The following is a 24,888-nucleotide window of genomic DNA, read 5'->3' on the forward strand; positions in this document are numbered from 1 at the left end:
GGGAATGCAGATCAAACCCCAGTGCGATACAATTAACAACTACTGGATCAAATTTCGGGAAGAATGTAAAGCGATGCAAATAAAATGGCAGAGAGAAGACCACTGTGAAAAACTACTGGAACTTTGTAATGCAGACAAATATCCACCTACCCAAGACTCAGATATTCCGCTCACAGTTCTTTATCCAGGCAGAATTGAAACATGCCCACACAAAGATTCGTACAAGAATGTCCAGTCCTATTCATGACAACTGTAGACAGGAGAATGAATGTTTAAAGACTTCAGCATTTTCAGGAATGGCATATAGCTCAGTAATAAGAGGATGAAGTACTGGTATATACAATGGTTTGAGTAAATCTCAAAGATATTACATGAAGTGAGAGAAGCCAAGTACAGAAGAGCATGTCACATGACGTCTACGAGGAGGTGAAGCCCATGTATAGTGATAGAAAGGAACAACTAATGGCCTGGGAGTGGATTTGATTGGAAACAGGCAAAATGAAACTTTGGGGTGTTAAGAATATTACATACATTGCTTGGATCATGGTTCTGTAAGTTCATACAATTGTGAAAGTCATGAAGCTGCACATCTGAGTATTTTATTGTATATGAATTATACTTTAATAAAAAAGCCACATTTTTAAAGAAATGCACATGTGTCCTGCCCTGAGCTGTCAAAGTGTCCTTATGAAATGTGGCAGAATAGAGCCTTGGTGTTAGACACATGTGGGTTCCAGTCCAGCTAACAGGTAACAGACCTTGGCAAGTTGTTTAACTGCATTCAATTTCCATCTCTACAAATAACAATAGAAATATCTACCTCAAAACAGGACTGGGAAGGGTAAATGAAAAATAGATTATAAAGTGTCTAACCTAGCACCTGATCACCTGGGAGGTTCTCAATACACAGCCGTTTTAGGTATAATCTTGAGGGGCTGACTGAAAATATGTTTTATGGTTCTGTTCTACAAATGATGCCATGGGCTATTTAAGAAAAAAAAAACTCAGAAAGAAAATGTGGAAAACAATAAGTTAAAGAAATCACCCCGCTATATGAGAGAGCCTGTGGACACAGCTGGTAACTATCAATTACTTGAGATTATTCTGGGGAAATCTGGCACTTTCTGTGATCATCCACAAAGCTGTCATCATCATGTCCTACCTCATCTTTTACCAAGTGTTGGCAGGGAAAGGAAACAAAAAAAAAATATTGTGATTACTGGAGGTGGTTGGCTTTGTCTCTTATAAAAGAAACATCCATTCTTACCTTTCCAGATGTCTCTGTAACAAATCACACAATTTCTACAAGTGTTGGTTAAGAATTAATGGAAAAATCGGATGGAACTCAAATGTATCTCCCATCTTACTGCATAATCCCTGCTCCCTGGTCCTCCTCCTGCTCAGTTATCTTCTAACTCTCTGCCTGAACCTGCTTTGGGGAAATGAACCATGTCAGAGGATCTCCTGGAGGCTTTTCTCCCTGTCCTGTTGGCTCTGCTTGAAAAATGTGGAGAAAGGCCTCCTCTCCTTTCCTCCTCTCTCCTTCCCCCACCCCCTCTCTCTCTGGGGATTTTTTGGCAGACCTAGGTGGCCTACAATAGCCTTCTCCCAGGCTGCGGTTCAAAGACCCCATTCAGGCCACCATTTCCATAATTGTTTACAATAGTTGAGGGAAAGGACAATGTAAAGGACCCCTTAGGCTATGTGATGGCCTTCACTGTATGTTGCTGCTTGAAAACACCACCAGACAGCTAACCACAGAGCATGTCATGGTGGTCCTTGGTCCATTGCTTCTCGGGCATCATAATTTCTTATTTGAGGTGGTCCTGATGTTTCATTTACTTTGTGCAGAGCCTTTTTGGGAGCCTAGTAACTGGACACATTGTTCTGCCACGTGTGGCCCCTTGGGAGTGCGCATTCAGAGGCCCCATTGTGTGATGGCCAATGGACAGGAAGTGAATGAAGCCCTTTGTGATCCCTGGCAGAAGCCACTGGCTGGGTTTCAGCCCTGTAACACCCAGGACTGCCCTGCAAGGTAGGTGTAGTCCCTCTCTTATCTCATCAGTACACAGATTTCATTGCTTCTGTTTTAAAAGAAATAGTAATTTGGTGCAATAGCTCAACAGTTAAAGTTTACTTAGCACTCAGTCTGTCCCAGGCATTCTGCTAAGTGCTTTATACTACTTGCTTCCCAGGAGCCTATGAGGTAGATGTGAGTTTCCTATTGTACAGATGGGCAAAGTCCCCTCCCAGACCTGCTTCCAGTACTCACAGTGCTATTGGCTCCTAAGATTGTGGGAGGCAGAGTTTATGGCTTTACCTGGGAGGTAATGAGGTGGTTTCAGGTGCCAGGGCCACTAGTTAAAAACACAGTGCCTTAGGCTTGACCCCTGGAAGTTTAACCATGAATACTTTTAGCATGTAATAGATGATACAAATCAGTAATTAGAAAAGAGCCCCAGCTTATAACCTCTATCAAATCTGACCCATCACAGTGCTCCAGACCTGTGACAGTATCCTAGACTGCACCCCTCCCCCTTCCCCACTTACTTCCATTAATGCATGCCCATTTCCAGTTACCACTGGAATACGGGCTCTTCTCCTTTCTCACAGGGGCAGTGGTAGCCTCCTGATTACTATCTCCCTTCCTCCAGTACTGCCTTTATTCCATGAGAATACCCATCTGTTAAGACAAATTTATCAGGATGGTTCTCTGCTGAAAACCTTTCAATGCATTCTTTTTTTTCGGGGGGAGGGGGAGGATGTTTCGAGGGAAGGTTTCACTCTAGTCCAGGCTGACCTGGAATTCACTATGTAGTCTCAGGGTGGTCTTGAACTCATGGTGATCCTCCTACCTCTGCCTCCCAAGGGATTAAAGGTGTGCACCACCACACTCTGTCTTACTGTTTCTTAGTGCATTCTTAGAATTCTTAAGATAAAGGCTGACCCCTGGCCTTGTGGCTGAATCTGTCTTAGCCATCCTTTTATCCCCATTACCTAATACAGCAGAAGCTTCCAACCTTGGTGATGACTAGATACCTGGTAACTGACTGAATCAATGAGTAGAGGGCTTACATTTCCTTCTTGTGTGGGAATTAAGCTACCTGCTGATCTCACAGCTTGTCTCTCCCACACCAGTTACCCAGTGTTCTTCTAATGCTGTCTTTTTGGGTGTCTTTGTTGTGCTATTCTTTCCTGACTTAACACATATACACACATGTGTGTGCACGCACACACACACACATACTTCTCCACTCTGTTGGCACTTGATTATTATTTGTCTTCATATACCTCTGTATATTTTCTGGGAACCTTATCTGACTTAGTGCTCAAGAATAAGTGATCTTCTGTGATAAAAATTGTAATATCTCTCATTGCTCCTACTGGTCTGTTTTGCTCTCCCGCTATACTATGTATTCCATGGGAGGTAGTCTGGAGCACAATAATTTATTCCTAGCACTTAGCACAATGTCTGTTCCATAATATGCTCTCTAACTACTTGGGAAGATGAATGATTGCATAGTACAGAGCCTAAGAGATATGACCAAATGGCACCAAAATTGAGAGCATAAAAATAAACTAGCAAATAGATATTTTTGAGTTCAAATCTGTGAAGCAGACATTATTATAAACCCTATTTTCCAGATTAGGACATAAAGCAATACTGTTATATAGATCAGTGGTCATTCCAAATGCCCACACTACACCTGATCACCTGTGCCTTGGAGAAACATGAGAGGCAGAGTCACAGTGTAAACAGCAGCTCCCTTGGGGCATGTTCTTATAAAGGGCTATCAGTATTGCAGGCAGTCTAACTGCCATGTATTCAATACCCACTATAACTTGTAAATGGAAGATCTCACACTAAGTGTCACCCCAGGGAAAGCATCAAGCTTATCCTACAGAAAAGAAGGAATTTCACCCAGGAAATCTGCTCTATGGTAGTTTTTGATTTTCACAAAGGAGAGAGGAACCACATTGGGAAATTCCTTAACATCCTTGTTATTAAAAATATTTGTTAGCTTTTACACACTTTTAGAACAAGTATTGTCATATACTGTCATACCTGATAGGAGAAGTAGAGTTCATCTCATCCTACAGATAGTGCCTCAAAGGTACTTAACCTTAAAATTTCTGTGCCATAGCCCTTCTGATAATATGGAGAAGTGTTTTCTGTCCATCTGTGTGTGTGTGTGTGTGTGTGTGCACGCGCGTGAGCACAAGCTTTTTTCATCATATTTTTTGTGGCACTGGGGAATAAATTCGGAGCTTTACTTTGCTCACACTAGACAAATGTTCTACCATTGAGCTACAATTGTGGCCCAAGGTTTTTAAAACTCATCAAATTAAAATATATTTGATTAGAGAGCAACCTAATTATATTGAAATGCATTTACTGGAACATTTTGATATGCATGATACTAGCAGATTTGCTTTTCTATCAACATGATAAACAGTAAAGTCCAGTTGTACTTTTGTCTTGAACTTCTAGAAGTCAGAAGTGTATTGAGCTATCTACCAAAATTGTAATGTGATAAATAAAACACCCATGATTGTTGTTGGTAATAAAGCCCCAGCTCTCACCACTATCACTGTAGTTTGTAGTGTATGTCTTTACTGTTGAAAGAAAAACTAAATGTCATTTAGAATTCATGACTGAGTGTGCAGTATCTTGGATGACCATGAACTTCAGAGTAAAAAATCTCTCTACATTGTCCCAGTAGTAGCTTGGGTGTCTTTGATGGTAATGCACTTCGGAAGCTTTTAATCTCGAAGTTCAATCTCCTACAGATATTACTGCATGACCCTTAGGGTCAGATAAATCTAGAATCCACTCCCAGCTCTGTAGACAGGTTACTTGTATGGCTCTAGCGAATTTATCTAACTTCCTACAAGAATGGAAAGAACATGGGAAGAGTTATGTAAGACAACGTGTAAGTATTTTTTAGGGGACATTGCACACTGATGATTTAGAAATATTTTGCTCCATTTGGTTTCAATGAATTTACATCTAACTTTTTAAATTTTTTATTTATTTTATTTTATATTAGAGAGACTGAAACAGAGAGACAGAGAGAAAGAGAGCATTGGCACACCAGGGCCTCAGCCACTACAGTCAAACTCTAGACACTCGCGCCACCTAGTTGGCACGTGAGACCTTGGGCTGGCCTCACCTCTGTGTGTCCAGCTTACGTGGGATCTGGAGAGTTGATCATGGGTCCTTAGGCTTCTCAGGCAAGCACCTTAACTGCTAAGCCATCTATCCAGCCCACATCTAACTTTTTGGAGGGGAGGCAGAGGCAGGAGAATCCTGAATTCAAGTTCAGAGTGGGCCATGTCTCAAAACAAACAAACAAAAAACCCAGACAAACAAGAAAGGAAAAAATTCACCTTTTGGAAATTTCCACCTGATTTGGCCCTTTGGGATCACGCAATGACACGTAAACCTGCAGGTGGATCTACCCATCCCTATACTGGTCGTCTCCACATGGTGACTCTGAGGCTCCCTGAGTAAAGGAGGAAGGGAGGCCGGGAGCTATCTGTACTGCTGCCCCTTCCTGTAGAGATATTTCCCCCCCCATGCCACCATGGGGTTCGAGTCAAAGCGTTCATACCCTTCCTTACTAAGGCCCTGTAGTTTTTGCTCCCAGGTGGTTCACGAGTGTGTGGTCAAAATGCTCTGTGTCTTGTGGTGAAGGATTTCACAGTCGGCAAGTGACGTGTAAGCAGACAAAAGCCAACGGGACTGTGCAGGTGGTGTCCCCAAGGGCATGCATCCCGGAAGACCGGCCTCTGGGGAGAAGACCATGTTCTGTTCGCCCCTGTGCTCAACAGGTCATCGATCCAGGGAGCCAGGTAACTTCGTGGGGTGACAGAACTAGCTGTGATTGTCACTTTGTGACTAGTAAACTTTTTAAAAAAAATTTGGAGAAAATCTTATTGTCGTATATCTCTATCTCTATCTCTATATATCTATATGTAGATAGATAGATAGATAGATAGATAGATAGATAGATAGATAGATAGATACATCCCTGACCTCAAAGTCTCCACTTGGAAAATACAGTGTCTCTGTCTTCCAGGGCAAAAGTGAGCCAAGTTTAGGACATGGGAATGCAGTGGAGCGATGACAGAAGCTCCGAAATGGATCCCATGCAAGCAGTGGGAATAAGAACAGCCCTTAAAAAGAAGAACACTAATGATATTTGCACAAAAATCTAAGAATTCCCATTCTAAATGCCACATTGAATGCAATTATAATAGCAAGCACACCTGTGATCCCAGCATTCAGGAGGTAGGGGCAGGAAAATCACAAGTTCAGGCCAGCCTGGGCTACATAGTGAGTTCCAAGCCCACCTAGGATACTTAGAGAATCCTGTCACAAAAAATATGAAAAAAAATGCTTAGGAAAATTGTTTTCAATACATATAAATGCACACCGAAAAAATATAACACATTATTAAAACATAAATGAGAAGGACAAATAAGAGATCTGTTATTTTGCTGAGTAGAAAATTTCAGTATGAAATGAATTCATGCATGTAATACTATTCTAATTAAAATGGCAACACATTTCTCTGGCACTTAATGTAATTCTGACATTGATTCTCAGAATAAAAAGGACAAGTAACTTTTAGAAAACTAAATTATTGGAGGCATAGAGAAAGCCTTCATTATTCTATGTGGAGCATGATGCACAGATGTTATGAGCAAAATAGTTCATCATTAGGGTCGGAATAGGCACTGGATGCAAAGTATAATTCCAGCATAGAACGAGACCATGTTATATGACTTTCAAGTTCAGATTCCCTATGTTCATGGCATACCATTGCCAACCACAAGTCACTCTGAATTTATTAAAGATTCACAGAATCCCCTACCAGAAATTGGCAAACTGATCCTAAGAAATCATTTGGAAGTACAAATGATTCAGAGTAGCCAAAATAATTTTTAAAAGGAATTAAGTTGAAGGATCCAAACTTTCTCATTTTGAAATAGTGGTAATCAAGACAGTCTTTGTAGCACCAGAGAGACATATGTAGCACTGAAGTAGAGTAGAAGCCAAAAGCAATTGACTAGCTGTAAGGGTGACGGGATCATTTGATGCAGAAAGAATAGGTTTGATTGAGAACTGCTTAGGGCCTTAGTGAGGCACCTGTGAGTGAGTCCACGAGAACATTTCCAGGGAGGAATACCTGGGGATAAGGTTTGCCCTGAATGTGGAAAGCACTATCTGGGGTCCCAGGATGAATAACAAGGGGGAAAGGAGAAAGCCAGCAGAGCTTTCTGATCCTCTGAATTGTGACCAAGTGCCTGCTGCCACGGCTATGAGCATGTGCCATTTCTTCCACCATGCCTTCCCTGCTCTGCTTGACCCCTGATACCTAAGCCAAAACAAGTCCTTCCTCTAAAGTCACTGCCTGTCAGACATTTAGTCAGAGCAATGAAAAAATTAACACACACATTTTTTTACTTGAGAACTTTATTGTATTGCATGTTGGTCATATTCCCACAGGTTTACACTTTTATGTTCCCTACCCCTGGTTCCATTCCACTGAGGGTCCTCCTCAGTGTGGGTCGTGCATGTACCAGTCAGCTTCTGGGGGGGGCAGGCAAGGCCAAAGAGTACCCTTTCTCACCATGTGGCTCTTACATTCTTTCTACCTTCTCTTCATGTTATAAGTCTCCTTTAGTGTTGTGCTCTCCATCACCTCTGGTTTTCTGCTTTGATGAGGTTTGAATCCTCTCGGCATCTACTGCCATCTCCCTGGAGATGGTTCTCAGGCTGGCAATAACAGCAGTCCTCACATTTAATCTGCTACTTCCTCAGTAATGTTTCCTAGGTCCTGACATATGTGATACAGATGACTCATCTCATGTTAGGCAGTTGACTTTATTTTTTTTTTTATCATACTGATGTGTCTTGATCTCTTTGGTATTTACTGCCATCTGTAAAAAAGCAGATTTCCTAGCCAAGAGTGATAGTAACATGGATCAAAGACAAAGAAATTGAGAAGCCTTTCTTCCCCTTTGGTTTTTCAAGGTAGGGTCTCTCTCTAGCCCAGGCTGACCAGAAATTCACAATGTAGTCTCCAGGTGGCCTTGAACTCACAGAAATACTCTTACCTTGGGCCTCCTTACTAGTACTAAAGGCATGCACCACCACACCTGGCCAAGAAGACTAGCCTCTCCCTTTAGGCAAAGAACAGTGGAAGCTTCACTCTGAGGTCTGCAGGTTTCTGAGTTGGTTCTTAGTAGCAGGTATGAATTTCCTCTAAGTGGGTCTCATATTCAATCAGAAAGCAGTTGATTACTCTCATAGCCTGTGTACCACTATTGTGCCACCTCACTTTCTAACAAATTCTGCAGGACAACCTATGTTCCACATACAAAAGCAGGAATTTAGACTCCCTACTTATAAGATGCATATAAAGGACTGCCATGAAATGGATCAAAGACTTACATTTAAGAGCTAAAACCATGACATTCTTAGAAAATAGACATACATCTTTACCCTTTAGGAAATGATTTTTATATAGCACAACCAAAATGCAAATTTAAGTGAAATCAAACATGGGTTAACTGAACTACATCAAAATTAAAACTTTTGTGCTACAAAAAATAGCATCATGGGGCTGGAGAGATGGCTTAGCAGTTGAGCGCTTGCCTGTGAAGCCTAAGTACCCCAGTTTGAGGCTAGATTCCCCAAGTCCCATGTTAGCCAGATGCACAAGGGGACACACGCATCTGGAGTTTGTTTGCAGTGGCTGAAGGCCCTGGCACATTCATTCTATCTCTCTGCCACTCTCAAATAAATAAAAATAAACAAAAATATTTTTAAAAAATAGCATCAAGAAAGTAAATAGGGTACCCACTGAATGGAAGAACAGTATATGAATAGAATGTATCTATAAAAGGGACTTGCACTTAAAATATATTTTTAAAACCACAATTCAACAATCAAAACACAACTAACCCAGTTATAATATGAAGGCTCTAAATAGATGTCTCTTGATTAAAGATATACAAGTGGCCAAGAAGCACATAAATGGATGCTCGCCATTAGGGACACTCAAATTAAAACCACATTGAAATACCACTTCCCAGACACTAGTATAGCATTAGTTAAAAAGGGCTACCTACACAAGATCACCTTATAGGAGGAAAAGATCATGACATCAAAATAAAAGAGACTGATTGAGAAGGGAGGGAATATGATGGAGAGTGGAATTTCAAAGGGGAAAGTGGGGGGAGGGAGGGAATTACCATGGGATATTGTTTACAATTATGGTAGTTGTCAATAAAAAATATTTTAAGGGGTGGCAGCTGGAGAGAGGCCTCAGTCAGTAAAATATTTACCTTGTATGCAGAATGACTAGTTTGACACTCCCCCCTCCAAGAATTCACATAAAAATAAGGCTATGGTGGTAGTGTGCACTTGTATTCACAGCAATGGGGAGGCAGAGGTGGGAGCTGTCCAGCCAGGCTACTGTGATTGGTGAGTTCCAAGGCCAGTGAGAGCCCTGCCAAAAAAAAAAAAAAAAAGGTGAACAGCCGGGTGTGGTGGCACATGCCTTTAATCCCAGCACTAGGGAGGCAGAGGTAGGAGGATCACAGAGAGTTCAAGGCCACCCTGAGACTACATAGTGAATTGCACGTCAGCATGAGCTAGAGTGAGACCCTACCTCAAAAAAACAGAAAAAAAAAAAAAAAAAAGGTGAATAGCATTACTAAGGGACAATACCTGAGGTTTCTCCCTGGCCTCTACATGCACACTCACACACAAACCCTCCACACACAAATACACACACACACACATAGTGCAAGTGATAGTGAGGATGTGGCAGAATTGGGAACTTCAGATGTCATAAACTGGAATGGAATGGAATGGAATGGAATGGAATGGAATGGAATGGAATGGAATGGAATGGAATGGAATGGAATGGAATGGAATGGAATGGAATGGAATGGAATGGAATGGAATGGAATGGAATGGAATGGTATAGCCTCCTTGGAAAGCAGTCTGGCATGTCCTCAAGAGGCTAAACATGAAATATGTTATGACCCAATAATTCCACTGCTAAATGAATATCTAAGAGCAATGAAAACACGTGTCCATACAAAACTTGCATGTGAATGTTTGTAGCATAATTACTCATAATAACCAAACATCAGAAAGAGCACAGATTATAATACCCCATAATTACCGAGAAGGAGAGGCGACTGCTGAGTAGCTGAGCTGTGATATGTTTGAGGATCAGAATGCTAATTGGACTGCTAAAAGGAGTGAGGTACTGACACATTCTACAATGTGGACAAGTCTTGAATCATTGTGGTACGTGCAGGAATACAGACACAAGAGACCACGTATATCATGATTCCATTTATATGATGTGTCCAAGATTGATAAATCTGTACAGCAAAAAGTAGATTTGTAATTGTCTAGGCCTGAGAGGAAAGGGTGTGACTACGGAAGGTTTTTAGGTTTCTTTGGAAGATGGTGATAATGTGCTAAAAGGGATTGTGATGTGGCAAATCTGAATTAACTGGCTAATTGCATGACAAGTGATTTATAGTTAGATGGAACTTAGCTAAAAATAAAAGATGATAGGAGAAAAACTGAGTAATGTAATAAGTAAAATCAGAGACTAAACTTAGAATATAGGGCATAAAATTATGACCTGACTAATGAGCCAAGCTTAAATTAATTAAATGTGAATAGAACCATTAGGATGTGAGAAGCATTTATTTTCTTGCATAAAATAATTATAAGGAAAAATTAATAGGCATGATGACTATATTGCTTTTCTTATAATTGAACTCACCTTAGCCCATGTGCCTCCATTTTTTTTTTTTTTTTTTTTTTTTGCTCAGAGCAGAAAATCACTAAACTTGGCATTCACTTATGGTTTTAAATTTAGCCATTTTTGGACTTAAGCCCAATCAGTTCAATATTTGTCCCATCTTTTCCCCTTCTCCCTTGAGGTGATCTACATTTCAGAGGAGAGAGAATGGGAGAAGGGTGGGTCTCTTCCTAGTGTAATCATGGGCTCTCTGTCTACAGAGCTGGGATCTGATCTCACATGACTCCCAGGGGGGGCGATAGGTCCCTTGTCTTGGCCTCTCCCCTCTCAGTATTCACAGCGTGCATGGGCGCCCAGTGTTCACGTGGCCTTGTACTTTCGTTCTAGTGTCCTGCACATTGCACGGGTCAAGCTGTGAGGATGCAGCAGCAGCAGCAGCAGCGTCACAAGGCTTGTGGACACAACAGTTCTGCCTCTGACTGTGATGGCAGAAGGAGGTACTGCCCCACCCCAGCCCAGAACGCAGCCTTCCCTTGCTCCTCAGGCGACTAGAGATGCCTGAAAATAGAATTATTCCTAGTTCCTGTCACTTCTCATATCTGAAAGTTCCTATCAGATGATCAACTCTTTAGTGCCATCCTCATTGATATTATATTTAAGTATGGCTAATACATGCTATTTATAATTACCGTTACTCGGATATGAAACATAAAGAGAAAACATCTTAAAGGAAAAAATCAATATTTTTCTTCTTTATATAAAGTTGGTGAAGCCTACTCATATTTCATTGAGATTTACAGATTAAAACTTTTCTAATGATTTCAGTGAAATACTTTATTCCTGTTGAGAAACTGTGTGTGGTTTTATATATATGTGTATATGCATGTGTGTGCATGCCTCAGTAGAGATCAGAGGACAATGTTGGGGTGCCAGTCCTTATTTTCCACCTTGTTTGAAATGGGCTCTATCATTGTTTTTTGCTGCTACAAACTCCAGACTAGCAGGCCCATGAGCTTCAGGATCATCCAGACTGTCTTCTAATGCAGTTAGTGCATTGAGATTACAGACAATCGTGCTGCTTGCCTCTGGCTTTGCGTGACATCTGGGGATCTGAACTCCCATTATCAGGTTTGTGTAGCAAGTGCTTTTAACCACTGAACTATCTCCCCAGCCCTGGAAACTGTTTTGACTAGGTTAGGGGTGCTGTATCTTGCAAAGGGGCTTACACATGAAGAGATTTTCTCCTGCACAAAGGTCAGAGTGGGCAGATGGTGGTATCAAGTAGAACTTTGCTCGTAAGAACACCTGGACTTCTAGCCTCCAACCTATTGGCCTTACTGACCCCCAGGATAGCACCCCAGTCAGAAGCAAGTGAGAGGGCCCCTAGAAGGTATACTGCACAGAGGCTTTTTATCCTATCACTGTCTCTTTGTGAGCTCTTGCACTATGTAACTGCCTAAATCTGCACGCAGTGGAGTATCGCCATCCATGTGAACTTTCAGTGGGAGTGTATTAATTAGTCAGCGCTTAAGAAGCCTAGGTCATAGAAGATATGCCACACCTAATTATTTCTTCCTCCCATGCATCCTGAATCCTGCTGAAAAAAAAAAAGTGGGATGATCTTGACTATTGGCTTGGTTACCATTCTGAGTCTCCAGTAAGGTTTGGCACTGAAGGGTAAGCTGTATTTCCTATTCCCACAGTATGATTTCAAGCCAGAGCCCTTCTCCTCAAGTGGAAAATGTGTGCAGCAGCTGCCCTCATTCTCAGCAGACAACCTTGTTTCCTACTTTGTTGAGAAGACAGGGACCACACACAGCTGATGTGCGCCTCCCAGATGTTTTCCTTTGTAGTCACAATGACATTTATACAACACATATATGGATGGAACCTTTTATTTTAACATCTATACATATTTTTCTGAAGCTTGCTTTTTATACTTGTTGTGTTAGACAGTTTTCCATCTTAATTAATCCACATTGACTTTATCCTATTTCTGTGTGATATTTAATATACCATTATTTCTTTGCTGGTGGACATTTGATTTTTTGGACATTTTGTTCTTTTCTGAAAGAATGCTTCCATAAACATCCTGGGACACATATATCTTATTTCTCAAATGAGAATATTTCATAGGTTAGTTATTTAGAAATGGAATTGAATGGGTTGGCAGGCTCATTTGTATATTACCAAATTACCATCAAAATATCTGGGAAGACGGCTCAGTAGGTAAAGGTGCTGGCTTGCAAAGCCTACTGATCCAAGTGTAATTCACAAGCCACCCACTTAAGCCTAACACAAAAAGTGGTGCAAGCATCTGGCTTTTGTTTGAAGTGGCAAGAGGCTGTGGTACGTCCACACACACACATACACACAACCATGTGCAAACAAATTAATTAAAAATTTATAAACCAACAATATGAGAATTACCCCATTTCATCACACAGATTTTCAATCTGTTAAATTTTATTGTCAATCTCATGGGTAATAATTCTATTTCCTGTGATCTGTGCTTTTCTGGTTACTTTTCAATGTGAGTTTTAGTTCCCTATGGTTTCTTTTAATCTCTCTTCCTCCTAGAGGCTTTACTTGTTTCTAGGAAGAAGATGACCAAAATCCTTAATGTGATCACACAGCCTCCTCCAAATCTCACTCTTTCCCCTTCTCTCTGTATTTGTGTTCCAACTACACCATCCTTATAAGGGTTCCAATTGAAGACAGTAAAATCAAGAGGCAGAAAAATGTAAGAGAAGAAAAGAAAGGGATGGAACAATATATCAAGAGCTTCAGAATCTGATTACATAGGATTTTAGACAAAAATATATGGAAGTGAAATAAGTGGATTTGTTTTAAATAATGCAAGAAAAATTCCTAGCGCTATGTTTTGGGGAGAGGTCAAGCTACCTTTCATGTCTATTTCCTGCTGGACTCGGCTGTTCTGTTTTCACAATCTGGCATTTTCCTTTAGTGCTATTGCTTTTCTCAAATGTCAGATGGCTTATGAATGAGGGACTAAGTTGTTTACTAGAGAGAGCTGATGAAGGATTCTTCTACAGTTTTATAGCCTCGTTTTCCTCACAGACATCTGCTGGATTGGTGTGGTTGCTGGCTGTGGATTTCCTGAAGGTGTATGTGGCCTTAGAACTCCCTTCAAAATTCGTAAAATGAAGCAACGTTCAGGAGGGGAGATGCCCTAAGACCTCAGTAGTTGTGATAGGGTGTTTTATAGGAAATGACAATAAGGGCTGAGGTAGAGAATCAGGGTGGGTAGGCCATATGCTGGCACCTTCTGTGGGCCCTAGAAAGGGCTTAGGAAGCATGGCCTCCATCAAGAAGGCTGTATAGGGCCTGGGAATTGTCAAAGTAGAATCAAATCAGACTGACAACAAGAGGAAACCTGGGGACCTAAAGAAATGCTGAGGACACAGAAGGCCTGTTTCTCAAAGAGATTATTTCCAACCTTAACCAGAGGGTCAGAATCTTCTAGAAAAATTCTACAACATAACAGTTCAAGAGTGTTGCAGTCCAGTTCACATTGCTGGTAGAAATCACCCAACCAAGAGCAGCTTCTGGGAAAAAGAGATTTATTTTGGCTTACAGGCTCGAGGGGAAGCTCCACGATGGCAGGGGAAAATGATGGCATGAGCGGAGGGTGGACATCACCTCCTGGCCAACATAAGGTGGACCGCAGCAACAGGAGGGTGTGCCAAACACTGGCACGGGGAAACTGGCTATAAAGCCCATCAGCCCGCCCCCAACAATACACTCCCACCAGGAGGCATTAATTCCCAAATATCCATCAGCTGGGAACCTAGCATTCAGAACACCTAAGTTTATGGGGGACACCTGAATCAAACCACCACAAAGAGCCTCACCTCTGACTAATGGTATCAAAGTGTCAGGAGGTTGCCCAGCACTTACATCTTATGAAAGCTGTCCACTCTGCCTGCTCCACACTGAGTTGGCCTGCTCTCACAATCCGAGGCTCCATCTGGCTGGTGGTGAGTTAGTTGAAGCAGGGGTGGAATGAGAAATTGAGAAAAGCTAGAACAGTCACTTCAAGATTTCTGCTGCCATTTCTACCTTCATATCTTATGTAAGGAAAAACATGAGCCACAGTTGTAGTCATAGTGCTGGTGTCTGGACTCTGTCCATCTGGCTCTCCTGTCCCCATTTTAAGTCATTCTATCCCTGGTCTAAAGAAGTGATGCATTTTGAGGGACCAACCTTTCCTTTCTTCCTCCCCAGCATCCAAACTGTCCTAGGCTTCAGCCTCCATGTTGGTTGACAGCGGGCTGGGTCTGTCATCCTTTTATGAAGATGGCCTTGCCCTCCATCTTAACAGAGGAAATGGTTGTATTAGTAAAGGTCCTTCAGGCTGAAAACAACAAAACTCAACTTGGAATGATTAATGCAAAGAGGACACTTGTGGAGAAGACAGGAGCACCTAATACTCCGTGTGAACAATTTAGTATCTCCTTGAGCAGATTCTTTGAATATTTGTCTGACCTTCTATAGTAGAAAGATAATCTCTGCTGTGGGAGATGACTAAGAAGTACTAAGTCTGCTCTGTAGGTCAAAGTGACTGAACTTTTGCCCCTTAAGTTTCATACCCACTGCAGACAGCAAAAGCTGTTAACAGGACAACCCTCCCTGTCTCTTCTCTAGACCTTATGAACAGTTTGGTAGGATACTACTGTTTGGTAAGTAAACCCTTTGATGGAGTCTCCTCCTACTGGCTAATGAAAACATTGCGTCCCACTATGTGTTAAGACTCCCTTAGATTTCAGGTTATCACAGATTTCTTCAATTCTAATGGTGTTTCAGTATTTCTCATAGAGTTGTATGACCTGATAATTAGGCTTTAATAAGAGATACAAAAACATCTGTAAGAATCCAATGAGAAACTGCAGTCAGACTCAGGATAATTTAAAAAGTGGGAAGTCATCTTTGCTTTGTTGTTTCTCCTCTGACCTCAGCTATCTTTTGCTTCTGTTTTATTCTTGAATCTTTCTCTGACACATGTGGAAGACACTCCTCTTCCAAGATTCAGGTGTACACATCTTATTCTAGCATCCTCCAGATTCCCAAGAGAAACCCAACTTCTGAACCAGCTCAAGTCAGAGTTCTTTCCCAGTCATCTATCTGTAAAGATGGAGTGAAATTTTCTGCTACCATGCAAACTTATCTTCCTGGAAGATATGTGCTAAAAAACAAGGATAGATCCCCCAAAATAGGTCCACTAAAGTGGCTCTGTCCTTCAGGGCTGATATTCTGAACATCAGAGAGCACTGAGTTTATTTTTTTAATATTTATTTATTTATTTTGTGTGTGTGTGAGAGAGAGTGTGTGTGAAAGAAAGAGAGAAAAAAATAGGTGTACCATGGTCTCCAGCCACTGCAAACAAACTCCAGATGCATGTGCCACCCTGTGCATCTGGCTTACATGAGTCCTAGGGAATAGAACCTGGGTCCTTAGGCTTCGTAGGCAAACACCTTAACCACTAAGCCATCTCTTCAGCCCTTGAGTTTCCATTCTGTTTTAGAGGCGAGAAAACCAGGGATAAATCCCACTTCTCAAGTAAATGGCTTTTGTAATCACTCAGGATACAACTGCATGGGGCCTAAACATGAATGTAAGCAAACTTTCCTTAGCAGACTACATTGCTCAAATACAAATTCTTGCTTATAGCAGAAGTTTTTCAGGAGTTATAAACAAAAACTGTAGGACTTGCCCACAATTTTAAAGTGGTTTATTATGGTCCTTATAGGAACTCTCTTCCATGCATAAGTTGAGTGCCTCCAACTTATCAGCATAGTCAGCTCTTGACATGTGCACACTGATTTGGTGCTGGAAGTCATGGGAACACATGTTTGGCCATGCCTCCCTTTTTCAGGTGATGGCACAGCAGAGACTCGGCCCCAGGCAGTGGGGAATGTTGTCACTGTCTTTGTAGATTGCATGGCAGAGAAGCAGGAGGCATATCTTTATATTTATTTACTACCTTATCTCTCGCAATGTTGGGAATTGAACTCAGGGCCTTGTGTATGCTAGGCAAGTGCTCTATCGCTGAGTCACACCCACAGCCCTTTTTCAATATAAAAAAAAAATGTAAGACAAGGTTGCTCAGGTTCTTTTAGTAGCTGAGACAGGCCTTGAACTTTTGATCCTTCTACCTCACCCTCCCAAGTGGCTGAGATTACAGGCCTTACCACAAAGCCCAGTTTGCATGTCTTGGTTTTAGATGTAAGAATGCACCATCGGTGGAGGAGGAAATCCTTTCCCAATGGCAGGGATGCCTTTGTAATAATTCCATATCCCATGATTTTTCCTGCCTAAACCAGTGTGTGAGCACTCACACTGGCCTTCTCATGGGGCAATGTTCTCACCTTGACTAACACTGTGGCAGTTTAGGGACTTTCTGGTTCCCCATCTGTGGTAGTTTGATTCAGGTGTCCCCCATAAACTTAGGTGTTCTGAATGCTAGGTTCCCAGCTCATGGAGATTTTGGAATTAATGCCTCCTGGAGGCAGTGCATTGTTGGGGGTGGGTTTATGAGTGTTACAGCCAGTTTCCCCTTGTCAGTGTTTGGCACACTCTCCTGTTTTTGTTGTCTACCTTATGTTGGCCAGGGGGTGATGTCCACCCTCTGCTCATGCCATTGTTTTCCCCCACCATCATGGAGCTTCCTTCGAGCCTATAAGCCAAAATAAACCTTTTTGCCCAAAAGCTGCTCTTGGCTGGGTGATTTCTACCAGCAATGCGAACCTAACTGCAATAGTAAAGTGGTAACAAAGAGTGTGATTGTTGCTGGACACATGACTATGTGGCTTTGACCTTTTGGAGCTGATTTTCAAGAGGAATGTGAAAGGATTTGAAAGTTCAGCCTAAGAGATGCCTTGAAGTGCTGTAAGCACAGCTTGATGGACTATTCTGGTCAGAGCTGAAAGACATGAATGCAGTAAAAACTATGGACTGTGAGGTTTGGCTTATGAGGGTGAGAAAGAGCTTTGCCTGGACTGGGCTAGAAACAGTTTGTGTGAGAGGCTTGCTGCGATGCCCATGTCCTGAGAATTTGTACAGGGTTGCTTTGCACAAAAATGGACTGATGTTAGCAGAGGGATATGACACAGAAATGAAATCTTTGGGCTGAAACTGCTGCCTATTCAGCTGCAATTGAGAGATTACAACCTTTGAGTTTGGGCCAGCTGACCTGCACTGGGACAACAGGAAGAATGTAGATTCTTTTGAAGGGGCCTGAGTGCTCAAGGAATGTCCTGTTCTTCAAAGTCTGCTTTATTCCCCCCTGGATTAATAAATTGGCACCTTACCTGGTATTATGGAGTATAAGAAATGCAGGAAAAAGAGGGTCATTGAATTTGCAACACGGTCTTGTGTTTTGGAAACGGTCATGGGCAGTGTGAAGCAGGTTTGCTGGATGCCTGCATGGAGACCCCATGGGGCCATGAGGATGAACCGTGGCTTGCAGTGCAGACGCAGTGAGATTCCAGGACCATGAGATGGCTGCTAAGGAGAGCTGCCAGCCCCGAATGAAGTTTCCAGGTCTGTGAGTAGCCTAGTTGGAGGGGCAGAATTGGAACTCCAGAGACTTGTTGCTGCTCAGAATTATCGGACTTGGAGATTTGTCACTGACTGGAGTTGAGTTGTTGGACTTGGAGCTACAGAGTTTGATGTTTCCCTGTTTAAATCTTGTATTTGTTGAATATATCTTTGCTATGTCTAATGCCATCTTTTGTAGTGTGAATATTTATTCTGTGCCATTATGGGTTTGGATTTTTTTTTAAATTATGGCTCTGTTAAAAGACCTTGGACTATGGGGATGTTTGAACATCATTAGAATTCATGGTCTGAATGCATTGCACTTTACATCATGAATGGTTATCATTTTATGGGGTTGGGGCGGAATGTGGTGGTTTAAGGTGTCCCCCATAAATTTAGGTGTTCTGAATGTTAGGTTCCCAGCTGAGGGAGATTTGGGAATTAATGACTCCTGGAGGCAGTGTATTGTTGGGGACAGGATTATGGGTATTATAGACAGTCTCCTCTTGTCAGTGTTTGGCACACTCTCCTATTGCTGTTGTCCACCTTATGTTGGCCAAGGGGTGATGTCCACCTTCTGCTCATGCCATTGTTGTCCTCTGCCATCATGGGGCTTCCCCTTGAGTTTATAAGCCAAAATAACCCCCTTTTTCTCCCAAAACTGCTCTTGGTCAGGTGATTTCTCCCAGCAATGTGAAGCTGACTGCAACACCATCACACATTTCTGAACTTTCTTTTGACATTAAGCATGAATTTTACCCATTTCTACCTCTTCATACTCATGTAACTAACAGATAAAATCTTACATATTTATTGACTTATTGTATGATAGGTCTTCTACTTTTCTATCATATATCTGTGTCATTTTCCAGAACCTTCCTAAAACATCTATTGATAATGTAGGTAGACTGTAGGGTCATTCTCAATAGCTAGGAGTTTGTCTACATCCTGAAGTAATCTAATTATCTTTATTATGGTCATGATTGTACCACTACTTTGCTTAGCCAACAATGAACTAAACAAAGAAGTTTTCTGGGGAATAGGGGCTAAATGTCAAAACTTTACCACCTGGAATATATACTAGGGTTGAAGGCTTAAGTCCAGCAAGAAGTGATGTCAGAGCCGGGTGTGGTGGTGCATGCCTTTAATCCCAGCACTCTGGAGGCAGAAGTAGGAGGATCACTGTGAGTTCGCAGCCACCCTGAGAATACATAGTGAATTTCAGGTCAGCCTGGACCAATGTGAGACCCTACCTCAAAAAAAAACTCAAAAAAAAAAGAAGAAGAAGAAGAAGAAGTGCTATCACAGGACTGGGAAGATGGCTCTGTAGCTAAAGGTGGTTATTTGCAAAATCTGCTGGCTTGGGTTCAATTCTCAAGCCACCCATGGACACAAAAAGTGCTACAAGTGTCTGGTGCTCGTTAGTAGCAGCAAGAGGCTCTGGCATGCACACACACATATGAGCACACACAACAACATACCACATCCCTATTTTCACCTTCATTTTCCCCCCATTTTTCATTTCTTCCTTTTTTCCACCAGACCTGCCTTTAGAAGGAATTGCTCATCAGCGTCCTGTGACGTGTGTTGGCGTGCGGGCCCCTGGAAGCCCTGTACGGCAGTCTGTGGCAGGGGCTTCCAGTCACGGAAAGTTGATTGTGTTCACACCAGGAGCTGCAAACCTGTGGCCGACAGACACTGTCTGCAGAAAAAGAAGCCAGCACCCTGGAGGCATTGTCTTGGGCCTTCCTGTGATAGTACGTACCCCTCTCAGGTATCCCCACTGCTCCTAGAAGCCTTGTCCAAAGTAGACCCTGAGGGCGTCCGCCTCACCTGTGTCACATTTGAGAGGCCACAGAATGGATGTGGTAGCTTGTGACAATAAGAGATTATCTCCTTCCTGTGGGCAGAAAACTGTGTTCTCTTAAAAAAAAAAAAAAAAAAAAAAAAGCAACTTTTTAATGGGCTGGAGAAATGGCTTAGTGGTTAAGGTGCTTGCCTGAGAAGCCTAAGAACTCATGTTCGAATCTCCATGTCCTGTGTAAGCCAGATATACAGTGACAAGCACACGCATACAAGGGGACGCATGTGTCTGGAGTTCATTTGCAGTGGCTGAAGGCCCTGGCACACCCATTCTCTCTCTCTCTCTCTCTCTCTCTCTCTCTCTCTCTCACTGTCTACCTCTCTCTCTCAAAAAGTGAAAAACAAACCTGTTTATTGGTAACCTCTATTATACACAATGTATTCTCATCATAATCCCCTCCCACCACCCTCCTTTGCCTTTCCTCCCATCTCCTCCCACTAAACCTCTTCCTCTTTCTAGCTAGTTCCTAAAATGTAAACATTTTTGCCTTCATATTATGCAGGTCTTGAGTAGGTAGTGTCAGCCACTCAGAGGTCATGAATGCAATGGCCACTTTGTGTCTGGAAGACAACATTCTAAAGCCCTCTTCCCTGTCCTTTGGCTCTTACATTCTTTCTTTCGCCTCTTCTGCAATGGTACCTGAGCCTTGGAGGGTGTGATAGAGATGTCTCTCAGTGCTAAACACTCCACTGTTACTTGTCAGCACTTTGATGGGTTTTGAGTCTCTTAGCAGTCCCTGCCATCTGAAAAGAGAAGCTTCTCTAACTAAAAGTGAGAGTAGCATTAATATATGTACATAAGCAATTATATAGAAGGAAATTTGGTGGGCATCATATATCCATTTAGAGGCTGGGAGAAATGACTCAGCAGTTAAAGGAGCTTGCTTGCAAAGCCTGATGGCCTGGGTTAAATTCCCCAGTACCCACATAAAGCCAGATGCACAAAGTGTCACATGAATCTGAAGTTCATGAACAGCAGCAAGAAGCCCTGGTGCATTCATTCCTCCTTTATCCTTGTAAATAAATAGAATATATATATATAAAATCTATTTATTTGCAATAGTAGTAGTAGCTTCACCCTTCCCCTGCCCCAGCTTATGACCTCCCTAGCCATAGGCTCTTGACCATGTGTTCAGTACCAGGTATGAATTCTCTCTCATGGAGAGGATCTCAAATCCAATCAGAGAGCAGTTGCTTTCTTCCATAACAGACAAGCCACACTGCACCAGATGGCACATGTTTTCTCACCTTGAGAGAATAGCTAAGTCACTAGGGTTCAGCCATATTGATTCTTACCTTTTTTTGAAAAAAACAAAACAAAACAAAACAATATTCATTTGCTTATTTGTACATGTGTGTGTTGGCATGCATCAGTGTCTCTTCCTGTTGTAAGGAAACCAAAACCTTGTGCCACTCAATCCAGTTTAACATGGGTGCTGGGGAACTGAACCCTGGTAGACAGTTGCATACACAAGCACCTTTAATCACTCACTGAGCAGTCTCCTTAAGTATTCATTCTTGCCTTTCTGACAAGAACACCCTGCTAAGATCGAGTGGATGGGCTTGCATAGGTGAGAAAATATCCTGATGGATTTAATTGTGTGCTCTTTTTCTTGGGAGCAAGTCTCTAGCTTTCACAAGTTTTCCAAGGGGCACATAATAAGCCCTCAGTCTCTAAGGAGCCATGGATTATGGATTATTTTTCTTTTTTCTTTTTCTTTTTTGTAGGAGACTGCACAGACACAAGTCACTACTGTATGTTCATAAAGCACCTTAACCTGTGCTCTCTGGTCCTCTACAAACAACGGTGCTGCCAGTCCTGCCAAGAAGGATAAACCTTTGGCGAGGTTTTGATGCTGCTGTGAGGATAAAAGAAGAATCTACAAGCTCTTTCCCCCATGTCTCTGATTCAAAAGCACATACTTCTTAGACTCTGGATTCCATGATCAACTAGAGGGTGGTGCAAAAACAGCACTGCTCAAAACTTGTAAAGTGAAATTTTTCCCATGGTTGTTGTTATAATTCCAATTCCTAAAAATGATATATTCTAGTATTGACAAAAATCCTATAACACCCACACCCTTGCTCTTGGGACCACATTGTGTCCACCTAACCAAGAAATCACAATGGTTGTGCACACAGCACCTGCTGTGATAGATACATAGATGAGCACAAAGACATTGGTCCTGAAGACTTGGAAGAGATAGAAATTGTTGGTTTCTCTGAAGTTGTAGATTTCCACATGTTTATAAGGTATTTACATTTTAAAGGCTCTGGCCAGTAGTTGTTCATTTTTAGCACTAATGTCATTTTCGTAGATCCTTCCTGGAATCTTCCTGGAAAGGCTTATAACACCCACTGAGCCAAGGACTCAGCAGGGATGACATCTTGTCCTGGCTCTTAGAGCATCCAGGGAAGAAAACTGAGTATATATAACTGTCATTTTCACAACTGCAGAAATCTATCTGTGACCAACTGAGGCATCCTGGAAATCAAAAGAGAGGAAAAGTTAGCCTTTTCTACTGATTTTGAAGTATATTCAAAGCTTTCTTTTAAGAGCTGTGAATGAAACTTTTTCTGAGCACTATTCTCTTGCACACAAACAGAAAATCAAAGCCTTATTAGATCTAATTTATGCAGAAAATAGTATTCCTGAGGATTTTTATGTTGTAAAGTCTATAAAGAATTTAATCTAAATAAGAAACATGATAGTTAAAAGAATTGTTTATAGTAAATAATTGTCTTGAGCTGTTTTGTTTTGTTTTGTTTTTTCCCCAGTAAATTCAAAGTAAATTGGGGTTAGATTGAAAGTTAGGGTTAGGAGTTAGAATTAGGATTTGGGTTATGCTCTGGGTAAGAAAGGTTGGGTTAGTTTCAGATTAGAGCTATGATTAGTGTAAGTGATAAAGGAAATGAAATTAAGGCCAGAATTGGCTTTAGGGGTTAGGGTTAGGGCCAGGTTAGGACAGGGTTGGGTCTATTGGGGCCACTGCTGGTGTTAGTGTAATAAAGGTTGCTGCTGAAGTTAGGTTCAGGCTAGCATTAAACTTCAAGTTTTAAAACTGATTTGGTTATGAAGATCTTTCCCTGGTATTTTGCCAGTTATGGCTTTAGATGCCACACAGCCCCAAATAAGTGCCATGCTTCCTTCCTCAGTGTCCCAGCTGCTGGAAGCATGCTGCAGCCTCCTGGCAAGGGAAGATGCCCGAGGCAGGCTGTGTTGGGCCTAGTTTCCATTGAACATGTGAACAGTGCATTTTGGCTTTGGATTTGTCTGTGGACCAGCTTGCTGAGTCTCTCAACCGTGTTCTGTACACAGATCTCTTGTTCTAACTCCAGCCTCGCCAACACTGGGATAAGCACTACTGTAGGTGGAGGGCTTGGTGGTGGGGAACGGATGGGGGAAGAGCACAGACGACACACCAGGCCAGGAGTTGTCAATCATCAGTCTTGTTTGATTGTTGAAGGTTATTAAATTAAAAGAAAGATCATTTTGTAAAATACTCCTTGTATATATTTATTGTATGACTTAAAGGTGCAATATTTTATTTTGTACAGTGTGTAATAAAGACATGGGACATATATTTTTCTTACTAACAAAATTTCTTATTAAATTGCTTCACCTTTGTATTTAAGGTTAAAAATAACAGTTTTCCATTTTCTATTGTACTTTCATCTTGTTAACATTCAAATGACATTCCTGTGTACTGTATTTTACTACTGTTTTTTTTTATATGAGAGTTAATGTTCCTCTTTTATGATCCTTAATTCAAAAATAAATCATTTTGATTATTCAGTGGCATCCTTATAAATGTGGCTTTTTTTGTGTTGTGGTTTTGGTAGTCTTTGGTATTATCACCTTGCCTGTTCCCTTATTAGTCCAGTAACAACTTCAATGCATTTGATGCTTTGGATCGTCCGTCTAAGTGTGGGTTACAATATTTTGAGATCACAATGAGTCACTCTAATTCCTTCATCCCAACCACTTACATCTTGTGAATCATATTTAAAAGAATATCAACAGGGACTGGGAGATGGCTCATTTGGTAAAACACTTGTCACACATGGATTCCAGAACCTGTATAAATGCAAGATGTGGCCACATATGCCAGTAATCATAGCACTCAGGAGGTGGAGGCAGGTGAAGTCCCAGGGAAAGCTAGCAAGCTCGACGAGACAAATCGGCTCTGGGTTCATGCACAGAAATGGGTAGTTCATCTATGGAAAGCAAGGTGAACTAATGCTCTTTTATTTATACATTTTAAACATTTTATTTTCATTCATTTATTTATTTAATAGAGAAAGAGAGAGAGAGAGAACGGGTGTGCCAGGCCCTCTAGCCACTGTAAAAAAAACTCTGTCTGCATGCATCCCCTAGTGCAGCTGGCTAACATGGGTTCTGAGGAACTGAACCTAGGTCCTTTGGCTTTGCAGGCAAATGCCTTAACTGCAAGCCATCCCCGCAGCCCCTAGATTCACAGAAAAAAATTGAGTAGAAAGCACAGATTTCCAATATATATCTTTTTCTCAAAATTTGCATAAATATCTCCTACTATCAACATCCATCACCAGAGTTCTCCATTTGTCATACTTGTGAACTTACAGGGACACAGCACAGCAAATAAGAGTTGATGTTTCCTTTAGTATTCTTGATGCTGCA

At 41.6% G+C, this 24,888-nt stretch overlaps 1 protein-coding gene across 5 annotated transcripts in view; it reads left to right on the forward strand.

Annotated features, from left to right (window-relative positions):
- The window catches only part of Adamtsl3 (ADAMTS like 3), a 336,164-nt gene extending 312,239 nt beyond the window's left edge, over nucleotides 1–23,925 (forward strand). For 2 of the 5 annotated variants that reach the window (XM_045145012.1, XM_045145014.1), the window contains 5 exons: nucleotides 1,852–2,035; nucleotides 5,652–5,856; nucleotides 11,193–11,302; nucleotides 19,908–20,122; nucleotides 21,957–23,925. In XM_045145012.1, coding sequence (XP_045000947.1) covers nucleotides 1,852–2,035; nucleotides 5,652–5,856; nucleotides 11,193–11,302; nucleotides 19,908–20,122; nucleotides 21,957–22,063 — 821 coding nt within the window. In that variant the 3' untranslated portion in view covers nucleotides 22,064–23,925. Of the gene's footprint in view, nucleotides 1–1,851; nucleotides 2,036–5,651; nucleotides 5,857–11,192; nucleotides 11,303–19,907; nucleotides 20,140–21,956 lie in introns of those variants that run through there. The other 3 variants (XM_045145013.1, XM_045145015.1, XM_045145016.1) reach the window with 3 other exon arrangements.
- The last annotated feature ends 963 nt before the right edge of the window (nucleotides 23,926–24,888 follow it).

This window comes from Jaculus jaculus, chromosome 3 (genome assembly GCF_020740685.1).
Source record: "Jaculus jaculus isolate mJacJac1 chromosome 3, mJacJac1.mat.Y.cur, whole genome shotgun sequence".
NCBI lineage: Eukaryota > Metazoa > Chordata > Mammalia > Rodentia > Dipodidae > Jaculus > Jaculus jaculus.